The 19618-nt window shown below is 34.0% G+C and overlaps 1 protein-coding gene across 1 annotated transcript in view; it reads right to left on the reverse strand.

Annotated features, from left to right (window-relative positions):
• Positions 1-19618, reverse strand: part of KPNA4 (karyopherin subunit alpha 4) — a 58263-nt gene that overhangs the window by 8499 nt on the left and 30146 nt on the right. Inside the window, exons 6-15 of the mRNA XM_079922951.1 lie at positions 19210-19305; positions 18610-18695; positions 16669-16755; positions 14630-14799; positions 14480-14524; positions 11289-11420; positions 7429-7557; positions 5965-6069; positions 2747-2818; positions 845-1007 (exon numbers count right to left, since the gene is read on the reverse strand). Coding sequence (XP_079779077.1) covers positions 845-1007; positions 2747-2818; positions 5965-6069; positions 7429-7557; positions 11289-11420; positions 14480-14524; positions 14630-14799; positions 16669-16755; positions 18610-18695; positions 19210-19305 — 1085 coding nt within the window. The remainder of the gene's footprint in view (positions 1-844; positions 1008-2746; positions 2819-5964; positions 6070-7428; positions 7558-11288; positions 11421-14479; positions 14525-14629; positions 14800-16668; positions 16756-18609; positions 18696-19209; positions 19306-19618) is intronic.

Here is a 19618-nt window from a genome sequence, read left to right on the forward strand (position 1 = left end):
ACCTCTCCCTCCTTTCATTTACTTCTCAACTTCCATCAGAAAGATCTTTACTTTTATGCTTATTCAGGTTGATAACATTTACATGTTATTCCACAGCCATATCTGAGACTTCCATGTTCTGTCTACATGTTAATCCTAAGGGTTGAAAGCTAAGACATGTTGTTTATCTTCCTGGTGGCTCTGGTACACTGCCAGATTTGGGAACTACTGCCCTAAAGTATCTGCTGTGCTACAAAGCTTCTAAGACTGCAGGGGCCTGGTCAATGGCTAAGTCTGCAGCCTTGTCTTTTGGCAGTTTCTACCTCATATTTTGTGATTCAGCAACACTAAACTACTTATAATTTGCTGAATGCTATTTCTCACCTCAGACTTTGCTCATGGTGTTATTTCTGCCTGGAACACCTTTCATCCCTTTTTACTTTATTAATCCTTATTCATCTCTCAAAATCCAGCTCAGGTGTCACTTCCTGCTTCTTCCAGGATGGATTAGGGTATTTCCTTTTGTTGTACATTTCTATTAGGGTAATTAGCACATTAAATCAGTTCATATTTATCTCCACGACTAGACTACATGCCTTGAGGGAAAGGACTGTGTCTTGTTTACCACCGTCTTCCCAGTACCTTAGCACAGTGCCTGTTCAATATATGGCAACAATTCAGTTACCTAAGCATATGCAAGAAGCTGAGCAGCACTGTACATATACAATACACTATTTACTTTATTCTATTACTTGATTATCTAAGACAGAAAAATACAGAAGTGCTGTATTAGTTAGAAAATAAAAGTAGTTACAAAAAGAACATTAAAATGTGGAATAATATCAATAGCTTATAATAAACTTACCTCCACATTCTTCTATAAGATTGGCTATGGTTTCTGCCTCATCTTCAGCCATTTTTAATATATTACTTAGTCCATCGAGTACTACTTGCACAACTTGTGCATCTTTTACAGTCAGCAAATTGCAAAAAGGTGGGATAACATTTTGTTGGATTAGGTAGGCCACCTGAAGAATGAAAATACCATGATATGATAAGTGTTAAGTGAACTTCATGCGTGCACCCTATTATCTCACTGGAATAATTTTTTTTTTTTTAATTTTCATTACTATCTATCTAGCTAGCTAGCTGCGTTGGGTCTTCGTTGCTGCATGCAGGCTTTCTCTAGTTGCGGTGTGTGGGCTTCTCTTGTTGTGGAGCATGGGCTCTAGGCACGTGGGCTTCAGTAGTTGTAGCACCCGGACTCAGTAGTTGTGGCTCATGGGCTCTAGAGCACAGGCTCAGTAGTTGTGGCGCACGGGCTTAGCTGCTCCGTGGTATGTGGGATCTTCCCGGACCAGGGCTCGAATCCATGTCCCCTGCATTGGCAGGCGGATTCTTAACCACAGCACCACCAGGGAAGTCCTCACTGTAATAATTTTGACTTTAAAATCTTGAATATGGAAATATGACCTCACCTCTCACATGATAAGTTAGACTACATTAATCTAACCTTTTCTTTTTAATGTAGTATGTTAATTTTACATGAACTTAGAAAAAAAACTAAAGTGAAAATGAAGGAATCACTCAAGTTCATATGACACATTTCTTTGCCATAAGGAGTACTTCCTTCAGAGATCCTTTCTAACATTAAGAAATTATGAAATCAGTTGAGAGGCTGGATGATTATTTTTTTAAAACTATAATTGTTCAATTTGAGAGCATCCTCTCTTTGCTATAACATTTAGCACTCATATATACCTGGCCACCTCTCAATCTGCTATTCTATTGGTTCCATAAAATTTGCAAAATATTATTCTATCATTTTTCTATTTAGTTATTTCCATGTATTGTATTTATATTCTACTCTGTATTCATATTTGAGTGGATTCACTGGTCACCACCAGCCTATACCTTATTTGTGACAATTATCAGCTCCAAATTCATCCTTTTTCACTTGTCTGTGAAACATATCTGGGACTTTTTTTTTTTTTTTTAATTTAGTTTTGGCTGCGCGGGTCTTAGCTGCAGTATGTGGGTTTTCTCTTCTCTAGTTGTGGCGCACGCGTTCCAGAGCGCGCGGGCTCAGAGTTTGCAGCAGGCTCTCTAATTGAGGTACATGAGCTCAGTAGTTGTAGTGCAACTACATCGTGTAGCTGTAGTGCATCGAACACATGTCCCCTACATTGTAAGGAGGATTCTTTACCACTGGACCACCAGGGAAGTCCCCCATATCTGGGACCTTTAAAACTCATTTTCTTTCGCCAGTTGGCATAATGTTAAGCTTTGTCACCTGCACAACCGTGAGAGTAAGTGCCTCTTTATATTTTATGCCCTAGGCACCTCACATTGTTCACCCTAGTTCTTAGTCCCAGCTTTTTGGCTGAGTTTAGTTCCTTGTTTGATTTGCTGCCAGATAATTTTTGCTGTTGTTCATTTGTAAGGAGAATCTGTGAGGCAGTTTCATTCTGCCCTATTAACCTAAAAAGTCTTGTTTTTTTCTTAACACTGTTAAAAAACAAAAAAAACAACCCTGACCGTAAGTGCTTCATCTTACCACGGATTAGAAAATTCTTGTAGGCCAAGAAAGAAAACACTTCACATCTACGAAATATAACTAAAGGAAGTCAAGGTGACACTTTTATGTATCACAGAATGCCTGTTATCTTGCTATTATCTTAAATTATGATTTACTAAAATCTAAATCTTAGAATTATTGGTACTGTTATTTTATCAGTTTTGAGAAATAAATAAGAGCTGAACTTACTTGATCTTTCCTTCCGCTAATTGTTAAGTTACTTATGGCCCATGCAGCTTCTTTCTGAGTGCCAAAATCTCCCTGTAAAAGCAAAGTAAAGAATACAAATTGCAATATAGGGTAAACTGGAAAAGGTGTTTTCTGAAATGATTTTTCAACTGCTTATTCCCCTAGGTTTTCTTCTAGCCTTTCTATATACATATAATAAAGATAAGGCTTTGAACTCAAATTACCCTAAACAAATGGAGATTCCTTTTTGTGAACTTTACCGGCAACAAATTGACTTGATATTGCTGTTCAGTAATATCAGATTAAATGAAGTCAATGATAAAATAAAATCAGTCAAAAAAAAAAGGAAATATACAATTGTACTTTAATCAAAGAAATGTCAGGGTAAGGTATCCTTTTAAACACATAAAGTTTTAAAAATGAAAATACCCACCATTAATGAGACTGTCATAAAGCCATTACCCTCATATATTGTCTTTCAAATATAAATTGATAAAATAAATTTAAAATTCATTTAAAAAGTCATATATATGATTTAGTAATCTCACCTTTCAGAATTTACCAAGCAAATAATTCAAAACAAAGTAATATGTATCTTTCCATATAATGTCTTAGCAGCACATAAGAGTCAGAAAGTAAAAGCAACTTAAACAACAGAGGAATAACTAATTATAGCAAATCTAAATAATAAAATAATAACCAGCCACTAATGTTAAGATGACTAGCAACTTGGAAAAATGCTTAGGATGTATTAAGAAAAGAATATGTAAATAAGAATGAAAATTAAAACTGAAGTGGATTAACACAACATTGTAAATCAATTATACTTCAAAAAAAGAAAAACTGCAGTGGGATATCTACTCTTATTTATCAGATTGAGAAATCCCAAATATGTGTTGGTGAGACTGGCAGGAGTGTAAAACGGGACAATCTTTCTAGAGGTGGATGGGCATTATATAGCAAATTTACATATGTGTCTATTTGTAGATCCAGTAATCCTAAATACAACCTGAAAAAAAACATGGAAAAAAACTTTACATAGGCATTTCCTTATATTTAAAGTATAAACAATAGACGAATAAACCAAAAACTAATAAAAATGATCATCTGTAAAGGAAGGGAAAGAACAGGGAGGAATGGACAGAAACAGAAGTTAGACCTCTGTGTACATACCTTGAAAACAAAGTACATATTTTTTACTTGGAAACTATAAATGCTTCATATAACCACAACAAAATAAAAAACAAGGGAATTCCCTGGTGGTCCAGTGGTTAGGACTCCGTGCTCTCACTGCTGAGGGCCCAGGTTCTATCCCTGGTTGGCGAACTAAGATCCCACAAGCCACACAGTGTGGCCAAAAATAACAAAATAAAAAACAAAACCTAAAGTAATTCCCCCAAATAAAAAACAAACAGAAATAACCTAACTGTATATCAAGCTGTATATGTTAACCACACATAACAGGAGTTATTTCAAGTGACATTATTTTTAAGTACACCATTGATGGAATACATCCTAAAGACAAAGAAGTCCTCAAGGAAATCTCAAAAGTGGAGTAATCATGTTGTTAGTGTCAATGTAGTCTTGTTATTTTGATAGATTTTATATTATATATCTCAATATATAACTCAAATAATTATGTTCATGTTTTTGGAAGATTTCTAGCATAAAAGAGATAAAAATATAAAATCGAAGAAGTAAAAATAAAAACACTGCTATCTTAAATACCCAGTAATATCTGATAGCTTCCTTTCATTCATGATTTGTTTTTTATGAATCTCATGTTCATAAAATTACAATATGCATATTTTTCACTTTCTTAAAAATAAAAGGTCACCTATTTTGTTCATTCAAGCCTACATACCACGACAACCTTATAGCAATGATTATCCTTAGTACCTGAACTATGATCTTTAAATACCATTTGTTACAAAAAGGAACCACGACACCCTGGAAAATAGTTAATTCCAGGCGTAGATCAGGAAATATACAAGGTAAGCCTGGGAATCATATCACATCCAAAAGGTAGGAAGCTCTCAAAAACTACTGCAGTGATGTAAAAAAGACATAGGCACCAAATTTAAGAGGTTCCCATTGGTCAGGGACAACCTGAACGTCAGAAAGAATAGCTACAAAGGACTAAAACTTATATAAAAAATATACACATATGTAAATCCATAATTTCCTTAATGACACTAAAAACTTTACACTTGTCTCCTTTTGAGGTCATTAGGGAACCATGTCATTCTAAAAACAGTGATAATGAGCAGGGATCAAACATTTGTCTTGCCTTTCCTATATGAAATATGTTTTAGAGTAAACCAACAGTTGATAGGGAAAAGCTCTTTTTTCTTCTTTATTGAAGAATCATGGCTAATACATAAAGAATGGCAGAATTACAAAGTCATCATTTTGCAGTTCCTAGTATAATAAGTGATCTAGGTAATGATCATCATGACTGCCGAAAAACCATTATGTGAAAGAATGATGAATAACTTTATAATAATTGGCTGGAACAGGCTGATAACATCTGAGCTGACTTAATCTAAATATCACTAAATGTAGGACAAACAGATAGAATGTTTCTCCTCATGTGAATCATTACTGCATGATTGAACCCGATCTACCAGTTTATAGGAAATTAGCCTCTACTACCAGTTTGTAGGAAACATGGAAGAAAAGAAGATCGAGATATCCTCTCTTTAATTAACAGATCAGTGTTGAGAAAAAAATCCTCATGCTGTGAGTGGACACTTTAAACTGTCTCTTTCCCAAACATTAATGTAAGCATGCAATGATATGGCGTATGATTAAATAGCACATTGTTTGATCTTGGGCAATTTATTTGTCTATACCATAGTTTCTTCATCTGTCAAATGGGAATAATTCTTAACCTCACAGTTACAGTAATAAAGAAATAAAGTAATATATGTAAAGTGCTTGGTACAATATGTAAGCATTTATAGTCAGTAGTAGTAATATGAATTTTTAATAAACTTCAGGATAATGGTAATTTTGACAAAAGAATGATATAGAAAAAGGGCCAGGGGTTTCTAAAAGGAACTATCTCTTGTATATAAAAAATGCTTGAACGTTTTAATATTAATACTATTTTACTGTACTACTCATGCCATTGTATAGGTTGTAATTAAACAGAAAAATATATATTCATATAATTCTTTTCCTCTTACACAGAACATACAATATGACTTTCTTACCTTATCCAAAAGGTGTATTATCATTGGTACAAGATTGGCATCAATTACTGCCTGAACCTGCTGCTGATTTCCTGCGGTGATGTTAGAGAGGAACCACACTGCTTCCTGTAGAACAAGATCCTTTCAATATTTCTCATTAAAAAATAAAATCTGCAGCTGAACTAGGAAAAAGCACATTCACTACAACGTCCAAATGATTTTATGGAGTATGTTCCATAATAAAAAATTTAGGAATATGAATTCCTCTATCCCCTTTCCATATTTTTCTTTGGACAAATTGCTAATGACCCTAGTCTAAGTTATAATGAACTAACCCTTCTAAAAAATTCTTGAAAGCAATGTTCCCAAACACTAAGACTCAAAAGAAGCTTGGCTGAACAACTACTAAGGAACTGATGAGCTGCAATACAAATACAAATCCTAAAACAATTGTAAAGGAGATTCAGCATCCTCCTCACATAGCGTGCTTTATTTATTCTCTCTTCTGTTCTGATTGAGTCGTAGCCAAAGTAGATAAATCTCTCAATTATTCATGATAATGGAGACACAAAAACTGAAATAGTGGATTGTTTTAGTATACTTATTTGTAATAGTCATTCATTGCACCATCTCTCTCAAGAGTTAAAGTGGAACCAGATGTTTGACAGCTTTATTGGTCTACCTTAATGATCTTTTTATGCTACCCTTTACACCACAATGTGCTACTTCTACCAAGTTGATTACAAGTCTTTTTTTTCATAGACAATAAATGCATACTAAAAACACAGAATGAAATAAGACAAAATATCTGCCTAATGTCCTATGTAGGATATTGCTATAATTTACCAAAGTTAATAAACTTATTAAACATATGAATTTACTAAAGGGAAACATTTTCTCTATTTTAAAAAAGTAGTAAACAAGTTTTACTCCTAGTGTGCAGTAGGCTCTTTTGGATCAGATCACAGGATCACGTTTAATGAACCTGTTAGAGATTTTAGGGTGCTAGGCTACTTAGGTGAGCTGTTCTTGGGTTATAATCATCGGCAATGTTGTAATCAACAACCCATGTATTTCTACAACAGCCTCAGATGCACTCCAACGTCAGCATCACCAGTCAGTGCCCCCTTTTCATAGCCTCCACAAGCACACACACATGCACACACACTCTATCAAATAGCTAAAAAATACTAAACTTAGATTACTTAACTTACGTATTAAAATCTTCCAATCATACAACATTCAACACCCAATTATCTCTATTTCATCATTTCCAAGAGAGCCAAATGTGCACTGTTTACAATCGGTTTTATATATGGAAAATCATGTACCAATCCATGTCATAAAGAGTAAAATACTTTCTCTTAATGTCTAAATGACAGTTTATGTTAATAAACGGTATTAAAGACACTTGAGTCTTTAATTTTGCAAATGAAAATGGCTACTTTATATGCTAATTATTAAATAGTATTTAAAAATACTTACTTTATTAATTTTCTCTTTGGGATGTGTCAGAAGTGCGGGGAAGTGTGAAAGAGCATCACAGTTCAAAACTACTTGTGTTTGCTCATCAGTTCCAGTAACAATGTTGCCCACAGCTCGAAGTGCTGCTGTCTGAAACATAAAAAGATTTAATGAGATGTTGTTCTATATGAATCACTTATTACCACAAAGGTATGTTAGGCAGGTTATGAAAGATATATATATATATTTTATATAAATTTGTTTTATTTATTTTTGGCTGCATTGGGTCTTCACTGCTGTGCGCGGGCTTTCTCTAGTTGCAGGGAGCGGGGGCTACTCTTCATTGCTGCGTGGGCTTCTCACTCCCGTGGCTTCTCTTGTCCGGAGGGCAGGCTCTAGGTGCATGGGCTTCAGTAGTTGTGTCATGTGGGCTCAGCAGTTGTGGCTCATGGGCTCTAGAGCGCAGGCTCAGCAGTTGTGGCGCACGGGCTTAGTTGCTCTGCGGCATGTGGGATCTTCCCGCACCAGGGCTCGAACTCATGTGCCCTGCATTGGCAGGCGGATTCTTAACCACTGCGCCACCAGGGAAGCCCCAGGTTATGAAAGATATCTTTATGCATTCATGTCTACCTATCCTTTTTGAGCAAGTTGTGTCAGACACTGATTTAGGAACAGAGGAGTGAATAGGACAGACATAAACCCATCTCCTATGGAGCTTCCATTATTGTAAGAGGAAACAGCCAATAAACAAGAAAGTATGAAGGATAATTTTAGATAGTAATTATGGCCATAAAGAAAATAAGATAATACAAAAGCTTTTGTGGGAATATGTTTTCAGTTCCCTTGGGTATATACCTGGAAATGGAATTGCTGGGTCATATAATAACTCTACGTCTAACTTTTCCAGGTACTGTCAAACTATATTCCAAAGAGGCCGTACCATTTTACATTCCTACCAGCAATGTATGAGGATTATACTTTCTCTACATCCTTGCCAACACTTGTTACTGTCTTTTTGATTATACCATCCTGGTGGGTATAAAATGGTACTTCACTGTGGCTTTGATTTGCTTTGCCTTAATGACTAAGGATGTTGAACATCTTCGTATGTGCTTATGGACCATCTGTATGCCTTCTTTGGAGAACATTAAAATTTTTAAACCATTTAAAATTAGGTTGCTGGGACCTCCCTGGTGGTGCAGTGGTTAAGACTCCACGCTCCCAATGCAGGGGGCCTGGGTTTGATCCCTGGTCAGGAACTAGACCCCACACGCATGCCACAACTAAGGAGCCCTCGAGCCGCAACTAAGAGCCCACATGCCACAACTAAGGAGCCCACTTGCTGCAACTAAGACCCAGCACAACCAAATAAATAAATATTAAAATTGGGTTGTCATTTTTTTTTGTTGAGTTTTAAGAGTTCTTTATGTATTTTGGACACTAATACCTTTTCATATATATGATTTGCAAACACTCTCTTCCATTCTGTAGGTTGTCTTTTCACTTTCTTGATTCCTTAGAAGTTTTTAATTTTGGAAGTCCAATTTATCTATTTTTTCCTTAGTTGCTTGTGGTGTCATATCTAAGAAACTACTGCCTAATCTGAGGTTATGAAGATTTATGCCTGTGTTTTCTTCTAAGAGGTTTATACTTCTGAATGTGACATTAAGCTGTTTGATTCATTTTGAGTTAATTTTTTAAAAATATGGTGTGAAGTAGGGTTCCAACTTCATTCTTTTACATATGGATATCCAGTAGCCTCAGCACCATTTGCTGAAAAGACTATTCTTTGCTCACTGAATTTTCTTGGCACCCTTGTTGAAAATCAATTGATCAAAAATGTGTAAGTTTATTTCTAGACTCTTGATTCTATTTCACTGATCAATATGTCTATCCTTATGCTAGAATCACAAAGTTTTGTTTTCTCTAGCTTTGTAGTCAAGTTTTGAAGTGAGAAGTCCCCAGACTTGGTTCTTTTTCAAGATTGTTTTGGTTATTTCTGGGTCCATTGCATTTCCATATGGATTTTAACAGGAATTGCATTTAATCTGTAGATAAATTTGGGAAGCACTGCCATCCTAATAATACTGAATCTTCCAATCCACGAACATGGATGTCTTTCCACTAATTTAGGTCTTGTTCAACTTCTTTCAAAAACGTTTTGTTGTGGCCTAGCTTCTTTAACAAGTAAATTTAACATGGGAAAGAAAAAAAGGAGAAGAAAGTTGTAGAGTAACAGAAACATAAAGACATAGCTACCACATGCAATGTGTTGACCTTGTTTGAATACTGATTTGGTCAAATTGTGAAAAAAAAAATGAGGCAATAAGTAAAATTCAGATACTGATTGGATTTTAACATTACGGTTTCCTAAAGTGCTCTAATTATTGGTATGGTGGATATGTTAAAAAAAATAGCCTTACTTTTTAGAGATGCAACCTGAGTGAAATTAGATATCTGGAATATGTATCAAAATAATTTGGTGGGGAAGTAGAGATATAGAGGAAATCTACATAGTTCATTACATTATTCTTTCTATGTTCCTAAATTATGGCATGAAAGTTGAAAAAGTTTTTAAAAATCTCTATTAGTTACCAGGTAAAGTACAGAACATAACTTTCCTTGAGAGCTGGCTCAAGTGAAAGTCCAAGCCCTGTTTTCTCAATAAAGTCCAGTATTAAAACTGAAGATGCATTCTGAAAAAAACAAAAACAAAATGCAAACCAAAAACCTATACCAAGACATAAGTACCACACTTAAGAAATGCAAACTTCATAAGAATCTAGTAGGAATATTTAAAATAAACCACAAATAACCCTAAATGACAACTTATTCTATAATCAATTCTTCTGAATTTAGCTAAGTGTTCCCTCTTTTCTTTAAAGTGCTTTAAATTTTATAGCAGTGAGTCTCCATTTTGACAGTAAATGAATATAACCTAAAGAGCTTTTTAAAGCCCAGGTTTCTAGGAAATATCCAGATTTACTGAAACAGTATTTCTAGGAGTAGAGCAAGGGAAATACACTAATTTTTTTCTTTAGGCTTCCCACTGCTGATTTTATTGTCCAGCCATGGTTGAGAAATAGTGAATCAGGTTAACAGTTTTCCTTATGCTATTATTGTGCTTTATAGGCTCTTAGTCATTCTAAGATTAAAGCATGCTATTTACCTCAGAAGGACAGGGAGAGCTTGCTGCTTGCTGCATCTCCCTTTACCACCGTAGTTTGACAGCTACTGCTTATAATATTTGTGTGAACTTCTCACCTTCTCTTTTTTGGCTCTTTCTAGATGCAGATTCTTTGGGATAAATATTTACATGGAAGGATTTTAAAATAATAAAACAAAACAAAATTAAAGAAAAAAATTTTAAATAACTGAGAGAAGACAATTTAGGAAACCCCTAAGCAGCACATTTCAGTACAAAGCCTTTATCACAGTGCCAGTGAAGCTAAGCATTAACTAAACTTGCCAGGTGCAGTGAAGGAGAATAAAAAAGGACAGCTGTTGGGGGGAGGGGGGTGGGGGAAGGAGCAGGAGAGTGGAAGAAGAAAAATAGGAAAAGTAGGAAAAATAATCAGTACTTGTTTCAGATGCTATCCAAGTTGCTATATGAACTGCCCTGGTCTGCGTTAGAAATCAGTAATTTACAAAGAAGTCAACTTGGCTTTTTTGGGGGGGTTTGGGGGGTGGGGAGGAGGAGGTTCTTGTAGTAATCTATCTCATTTTCTCCATCTTTAAAATGGGGATATAATAACTCACTCTTTTCATCACAGATATGTTGTTATTAGGCTAAAAAAATACTTTACACTATTGACATTACCCATGTTCAAATGTCACACTTAAAGCACACAGTGACATGCTTTTATCAATAAAAAACTCACCTGAACCTTAACTTCCTGGTGGCTGAGCAGAGGAACCAAATGAGGGACTATTCCAGAGTCTATTACCATCTGTATCTGTTCGTTGCCAGCATCAGTAAGGTAAGAGAGGGCCCAGACCGTATCTACCAATATCTAATGAATAAAAAGAATTCAAATAGTCTTTGAATATTTTCTCATTTCAAAAATTCTTAACCATATGGACTAACCTATGATTGTTCTACTATCTTCTTTCTTCCCGTTTCTCTCACCTAAATTCACTGGAATCAATCTTCTCTATTACATTAAGCATCATCATCTATGAACGTCTATATCAAGTGTGTGCATCTTATCTTCTAGCCATATTTAGGATATTTAGGTTAATTATGATCTTGTTCACAGATTGGTATCCACTCTTAACTCACAAAGATACAAACACACTACATAGCACATAAAATATGAGAAAAAGACATTCTCTTTCCCGAATGCTCAGATTGAGGGATACTAGGTCCAAGGACATTGTGATAAACGCATGTAGTTGGAAAGAGTATATGTATCCAACATACAAGGTGGTTCAAAGCATCTGGGCTGGATGAATATATTCAAGGTGTTCTCGCACCAATACCATGTTGCTAGGTCTAAAGCCAATACTCCAGTATTAGGATTATAGTACTTTCATCTTTTCCAACCAGTATGCTTTGCCTTATAAAACCAGAGGCAACTTCCCAAATAGGAATCTCCCACAGCTGCAGATCAAGACATTAAAAGCAACCATAGGTCAACTTGTGAGATCTATAATCAAAAAACATGTTCTAGTTTAAAAAACAAAAAAAAAAACAAACAAAAAACCCCCAAAAAACCAACCAAACAAACAAAACTATAATTTACATCAGGTGCCAAAAGTACTTAAAAAAAAAAAAAGCCTCTGTAATTAACTTATAATGATTATATTTCAAAGTGCAACAGGCCATTGTGTTTCTTCTTTCTTTGTATGTGAAGTCCTAATTAGAAGTTATGGTCAAAACGAAGAATGACAAACAACTGTTAAACTGCTAAATAATACAATTATTGACAAAGACACAGTATTAAATAATTGTGCCTGAAACTTTACTTCCGAAAGCTTTTCTGGAATATGAACTCTGTGTCAAAAGACAAACCAGAGAAGTCTGAAACCTTTAAATTCTAAATCAATGATATGTTTAAAACATCCAAGAAGCTCCTAGAAGAAAATAGCACTTTGCCATTTTTCCTTTCAGAAATTCAAGAAAGCACTATGGATATTTTTAACGTAAAAAGAAGACACCAAATGAAAAATTCACACACATAAAGTGGTATCAAAATATGTGAGACAACTAAATTTCAACTTACAAAAGTAACTTTTTTTTTGCCAAAATTTGCTGACATAGGCAAAAAAACTTCAAGTTACTTTGTGCATGACTGTATGTAAAATCCAGATATACTTTTTTAAAAAGGCCCAATACTAAACATGTCATTAGTATGCTCACATCAAAATCATAATTTAAATCAGACCTGATCTCATATGCACTTTTTATGTCAGCAAAGTCTATGATAAGTTTACTAATTACAACCAGAGTGTAATTTCAATGTTTCACTTATGGTTTGTGGAAGCAGTTTCGTTATTTTATTTTTTTTATTTCTTTGATGGCCTGATTTAAGAACTTGCTCCTAAGTGTTAACCTAAGAAGATTTCATTTTTAGTAAACATTATTGTTTAGTAAACAATATTACTAATGCTACTAAAAAAGAACAATGCAAACTGGCTTGAGAAATTCAAGATATATCAAGAGCAAGAAAAACAGTTACAATCTCAAATGGATTGGGGTAAACAAGTGGAAAGAACACAATACATCTCTGAATAAGGTCAACCAAGATGTCTAGTTTTCCAGAAGAGTTGTAAACTTTGAGATTAATCTTTCTTGGAAATCTTTTAATAAAAGTAAAATACAAAAAACTGTAATTTAATCAAAGAATTTGTGAGCCATGGCCGCTGAGCCTGCGCATCCAGAGCCTGTGCTCCGCAATGGGAGAGGCCAAAACAGTGAGAGGCCCGCATACCGCAAAAAAAAAAAAAAAAAAAAGAATTTGGCTATAATAAGCCAAAACCAAAATTTGTTTACATGTGTGGTTTTTTTGCTTGTTTGTTTTTTAAACACCCTAGACTATCTGGAGCTAGAAAAAATATCTTTAGGACAAAGATCATGTTCATCTAATGAATAAATCAAGCACATTATGTCACTGCTTGATGTAGTATAATTCTAACTTTAATTTGCTCCATGTCTTTACAGAGATCCTGGCAAAAGGGTATTAATACCCTAGAAACTGTGAAGGAATGAAGCAGCTTGTCAGACAGTGATCATACCAAACTGTGTTTTTAAAGAACTACACAAGGTTCTGATTGTTACTATGAGTTTTATCCATGTGATTTTCTTTTACCCATTATATTCCTAGCTCTTCTAACACAATAAAGGCTAGACTGAATTTATAAGCAGTTATGGCAGTTTCCCACTCATTCATACTTCCTGAGTTGCTTTCTCCTTTGCTCTCTGTGTTAGTATGAGTAGGATATATTTATTATGTTTAAAATCTAGTCTGCACTGATTTGTTTCCTTTTTGTTTGTATACTCAATTATCTCTACACCAAGTGAAGCCATTACCAAAGTCATTATAAATGAATTAATAGAGTAAAAATGAAATTAAAGAGCAACTGATATTCATGGTTTGGTGTAAGAATGGTATATGAATACAAACCCATGCATAAAGGCACAAATATTTCTCTTTTTTACCTTTCGAAAAATAATACCACTAGGTGTAAGTGTTCTCTCAATGGCCAGCTGTCAAAATGAGCTTTCATAAGAAGCTCATGAACAATCAAAGATAAAATCTTAGTGAGAGAGATTACTAACTGGCAACTTTAAGAACTTCCAATGCCAGTTTTCACAACACTAATATATAATATATGCACATACATTACTGCCCAGACCAAAATAACAGGCTTGATTTCTTCACTGAAATTACATACTGTGATATGGGTAAACACAGAGAAAATATAAAATACCAAACTATGTATTGCAGCTTCTGAAATGAAAAAATTTGATAGAGTGCACTGACATAATGTCATTTTCTCCCCTGTGTCATAGGGATAAGCCCTAACCATATATACATATAAAAATATATGACGGGAAGCATTTACTCACATTTACGTCTGTGTGATGAATTAAAACACAAAGAGCTGGAAGAATCTGAAGAGAGAAATATATAGATTTTAAAATATACACAGATAAAAACATACACATAATGGTATCTACTTTACTTTAAAGGAAAACAAAAACAAAAATACTTGTTACCTCCTGAATGGTTTCCATTGGGGGTGGTGGGTCTTTGTGGCGACATAAGTTGACCATAACCCAAGTAACATTTCTTAAGAATGTTATAGGAATAGATGGACTTATGAAGGAAAGTAAAGGTTTCACAACTCCAAGACTTATGACATAATCTCTACACTGTGGCCCATCACCTGTAGGAAGAAGGATTTATTAATTCAATACAATAAGCAACTCAGAAAACGTAAAGCACTGGGTTCAATATGCTACTTCCTGTATTTGAACCAAGTACACTATTTTGTTTTATGTGAAAGTTTTAGACAATAATAACCTAGTTCTTTGAGTCAAGAGAAGCAAGATAAGGTACTAAGATTTTTTTGCGCATTATTCATGTATTCAGGTTTATATGCTGTTCACCCTAAAATGTTTTTATGCCATCTAAAATGTTTTTATGCCATCTAAAAGCCTCAGTAAGGCTTTAAAGTACTTTGTGAACACAGAATTCTTGCTTTTTCTCTTCTCTCTCAATGGTACTCTAAGTTTAAGAAACTTTCACTTTATAAAAAGAGATATATTGAAATACCATTACAGAGAAAATATTTGTAGAATTTATACTGATGATCTAATATCAAAGCATAGAGAGTATTAACTATAAATTACTCTATACACTTAGAAACTATGTCTCAAAAAGGCAGGGGAGAGGGAACCAATACCCCTAGATCAGTGGTTCCCATAGTGATTTTGGGGCCCTATCCCAAATCTGTTGAAACAGAAACTCTGTGGGTCCAGGATTCTGTTTTAACAAGCCCTTAATATAATTTTGATAACAGGCTACAGTTTGAGAATCACTGCCCTAGAGAAAAGTGCCAAATTTAATTTCCTCTATCTAGAGTATCACTATAATTTGTAGTATGAAAGCCACACTGAAGTATTACATTCCGTAAGTGAAAACACTTTGCCCTGCACTGTGGTATCTGAAGATAAAATGCTTGTTCTTTTTGCAACCATGTATTCTAATTAATTCTAAAATGTCACTGGAATTAAAAGCCAAAGATCAAGATGTTGTACTAATAGTTCTAAATCTACAATTTGGTATAAAAGTGAGGGACTCTGGATATACAAACGATAGCATTCCTAACAGTAATATACCATATGCCAAGAACAGTTTATAGGGAAATTCTCCCATTTGAAAACTCGCAATTGTGGAGTACTAACCATACCTTACCTTCCATCTTGGCCCCCAAAAGGGTAATAAAGAGGAGGTATATCAGAGCAAAACTGATTACTTCTACGCAAAAATAAAAAAATCTGTGGCAAAAATAACTTTTAACATCATGGTACACAATACAGTTCAGACTGCAGATTTTTTCCATTCTCCACTGGAGGACAGATTTTTGAATTTTTGAGTTTGGGTGAAGTTAGGTTGTAGTTAAAAAACAAATTCTTGAAATACTGGAATTGTCTTTAATTATTCTTCCTACAATTATTTATCAGAAAAAACCTGAAGGTATGGCAATCATGGTGGTCAACATTTAATGAGACTGCCTATAAGGTACAGATACCACATGTATGATGATGACCTCATGATGACAGTGGATAACATTACTATACTTCATTGCACTAAAATCCACAAGAGATATAAAAAATTTCAATTTAGATTCTTCTCAGAACTGCTATTAGAGAAAAATTTTGGTTTATGTTTTGCCTCCTCCTTTTTTCTTATTATTTCCTAGGATAGTAAGAGAGCTGAGGAATAAAATGGACGAACATAATAAAGGAGAAAGAGGAAAATATCTAAATCACATACATATTTCATAATTATTCAAATAATTAAGAGTTGACTATATACAAAGAGATATACTGGTATCACAAGCAACAAAAATGTTCATTCTGTTTACTATGGGTTTATACTTTAAACAGCTGTAATTTCTGTAAACTAGTTCATAAAAACTAGTACTAAAAAAGGCAAATTGCTTTATCTTTTCAACTACTAGTAGTCATTTTTATTACACAGTACATGATAACAATGATTGTTGGACTAGTATTACAAGTTTTAGACAAACCTATGATATTTCCCAATGCCCACACTGCTTGCTCACAGACATTTTGATGGGGTGAATGGAGAAGCCTCAGGAAAAGTGGAACAGCATCTGAAGGAGGAAAACATAAGCTATCATTTAAATTTGAAGATACTGTTATATATCAATTATATTTCAATAAAATTGAAAGGAAAAAGGTTGAAAACACTATAATCTAAACCAAAAATCAAACTTGTTTCTTTGCGGAAATCCCAAAAGAAAGAAACCTATCAAAAATATATTTAAGGGCTTCCCTGGTGGCGTAGTGGTTGAGAGTCCGCCTGCCGACACAGGGGACACGGGTTCGTGCCCCGGTCTGGGAAGATCCCACATGCCGCGGAGCGGCTGGGCCCGTGAGCCATGGCCGCTGAGTCTGCGCGTCCAGAGCCTGTGCTCCGCAACGGGAGAGGCCACAGCAGTGAGAGGCCCGGGTACAGCAAAAAAAAAAAAATATATATATATATATTATATATATATATATATATTCAAAATATATCTTCATTAAATGATTTTCATTAGAATAATGGTAGTGGAAAATTTCCAGCTAGCAGACTATTCATCATCAAAGTGACAGTTTTAACACACAGACAACAAATGTCAAATTAAGCTGATAAAATTTCATTCACAGTTAAAACCGGATTTAATTCCAATTTTAAGAAATTAATTCCTTATAGATTAGCATTAGCTTCAAATTTGAAAAAAACTCCAATTATTAAAATAACTTTTGAATATAGAAATTTAAAATAACATCATATGGGTCTTTAGCCAGGCCAGTGATTCCTGTGCCACGTGAGACCTTTTGAATCAGAAAATGATTCTGTTGCTTAACACAAGGAAAAACAAAGAGATGTTTAACAGAATAATACTGCACTGAACAAATGATTCTTCTATTTCTTTTCTTCCCTCTGATATTGCTCTGAAAAATGCTATTTGAGTACATGTAGATCAATCATGCTTACTTATAGTAAAAAGTAATTCATTTATCCATTACTTTTGGTATATTAAGACAGACTAGCAGTGTTAAAACAAATTCTAAGCCTCTTTCTAATCTTTAAGGAACACAAAAGAGAAAAGAAGAGGGATTAAGACATTGTCTTGAGATCATAAAATTAACTAAACAGTCAACTATACAAAGCAAAACCAAAAAAACCAAACCCCAAAATCACCTGAACCCAAAATTAATCAGTTTTATTATAATTTAAGGAAATTATCTTTTCTATGTAATATTATAATACAAGTGTCTATATAATAAAATCCTCACTGGATAACACTTTTGTTCCCTTTCAAAATCTTGACAGTGCTTAAGATTTTAACAGGCTTATTAGACAAGTATACTGCTTACATATTTGAAGGGGATTCTGAAAGTACCTTCTTTAAAATTATTAATTTCTTTGTTTAGTAGAAGAATCAAATAGTACTAATGAAAATAATTCAAGTTATTACTTTCAATAATTATTTCCCACTTACATTTCTTGGAACATAAAAAACAACCAATCCTATAATAACAATGAAAAAAAATTTTCAAGCCATTCTCTAAAGTAGGACCACTTTATAAAAGAAGATTTCTTTAAAATGTATAATGGACATCTCATTAACAGTGTCCAACAGGTAGTATGCCAACAGGAAAAACACCTTTATTTCTGTAATGTCCTATAAACACAATAATGTAACTACTACTATAATTACAAAATGTTTTCAGATTTAGAATCAAATGGATTTTTGGAAATAGAAAATGTCAGTCAATGGGACAAGGTGATCAAAGTAACATACCTGAGTTGGCCTATTTCAACTACCTTATTTGTTACTGAATTCAAAATACTTAATTACTTTATAAAATAAATAGCTCTATTCTTTTAGGAAAAGCATTGAGTTTTTTAATTAACTTTTTTTGAAAATCACAATTTTGTCTCTTAATAACCAACTTACTGGACTGAACTACTGCTTGAGTTTGTTCAGAGGTTCCAGACGCAATGTTTGTCAAAGCCCATGCAGCTTCAAACTGTAAAGAAGGACTACAAAAAACAAATAATTTTAAACAGCAGGAATTTCTACATTGGCCCAAATATCCACCAACCACTCCTCCCCCTAGCATTTCAAAAGTATTACATATTTTTATTCAAAAGATCTATGCACCCAGTACTTTTTTTTAAACTTCCAATGACTATTTAAAATATCTCTTCAGTATAAAAAGCATACAACCTCCTCAGGTGTCCTTATTTTTAGTAAGAACTCTTTATTAAGATACCTGCACATTATTACCCGAATAGTTTTCTCAAGTACCTATCTGGCTAAACTAGTTCTTGCCAATTTTCAAAGCTTAAAAGTTAAATATATCATTCGCAAGTTCCCGTTTGGTCTTTACTTTCCTCTCTTGGTGTAAACATTCCTTACACTGTTTTTTACTTTGGCTTCTCAACTCCACCTTATAGCCCCCTTTTTTTTCTTTAAAGACCAAACTAACTACGAGAAAATCTTATCTTCTGCAAAGGATACATCCTAAATTATTTCTTAAAATAATGTACTTACTTGTCATCTCTTTCAAGACAATGGACTAAAATAGGCAATATTCCAGATTTTATTAAGTCATCAATTGGTGGATTTCGATCACTGGACAAAAGCTTCCTATAAGAGATATAAACATACCCCTTGTGAACTTAATGACATATAATTAAATTCAAATTCACATTTGATATATTACAATAAACTGAATATTTGGCACAAATACTCTCCCTGCAAGCTACTTTTTAAATTTACATAATGCAACCTTTTCTCTATTATAAATTAATTTATAAATTTACAGAGATTAGTAATAATTAGGAAAAAATGGTAAGACATGAACCACTTTTTTTTAAGTTAGGACAAAAGCAGATAGGATGCTGGTACAAGTTTATAGCTGATACTAGTGTCCAGTTCTTCATCCTACTCTATATACCAA

This window comes from Stenella coeruleoalba (genome assembly GCF_951394435.1).
Source record: "Stenella coeruleoalba genome assembly, chromosome: 5".
Classification (NCBI taxonomy): domain Eukaryota; kingdom Metazoa; phylum Chordata; class Mammalia; order Artiodactyla; family Delphinidae; genus Stenella; species Stenella coeruleoalba.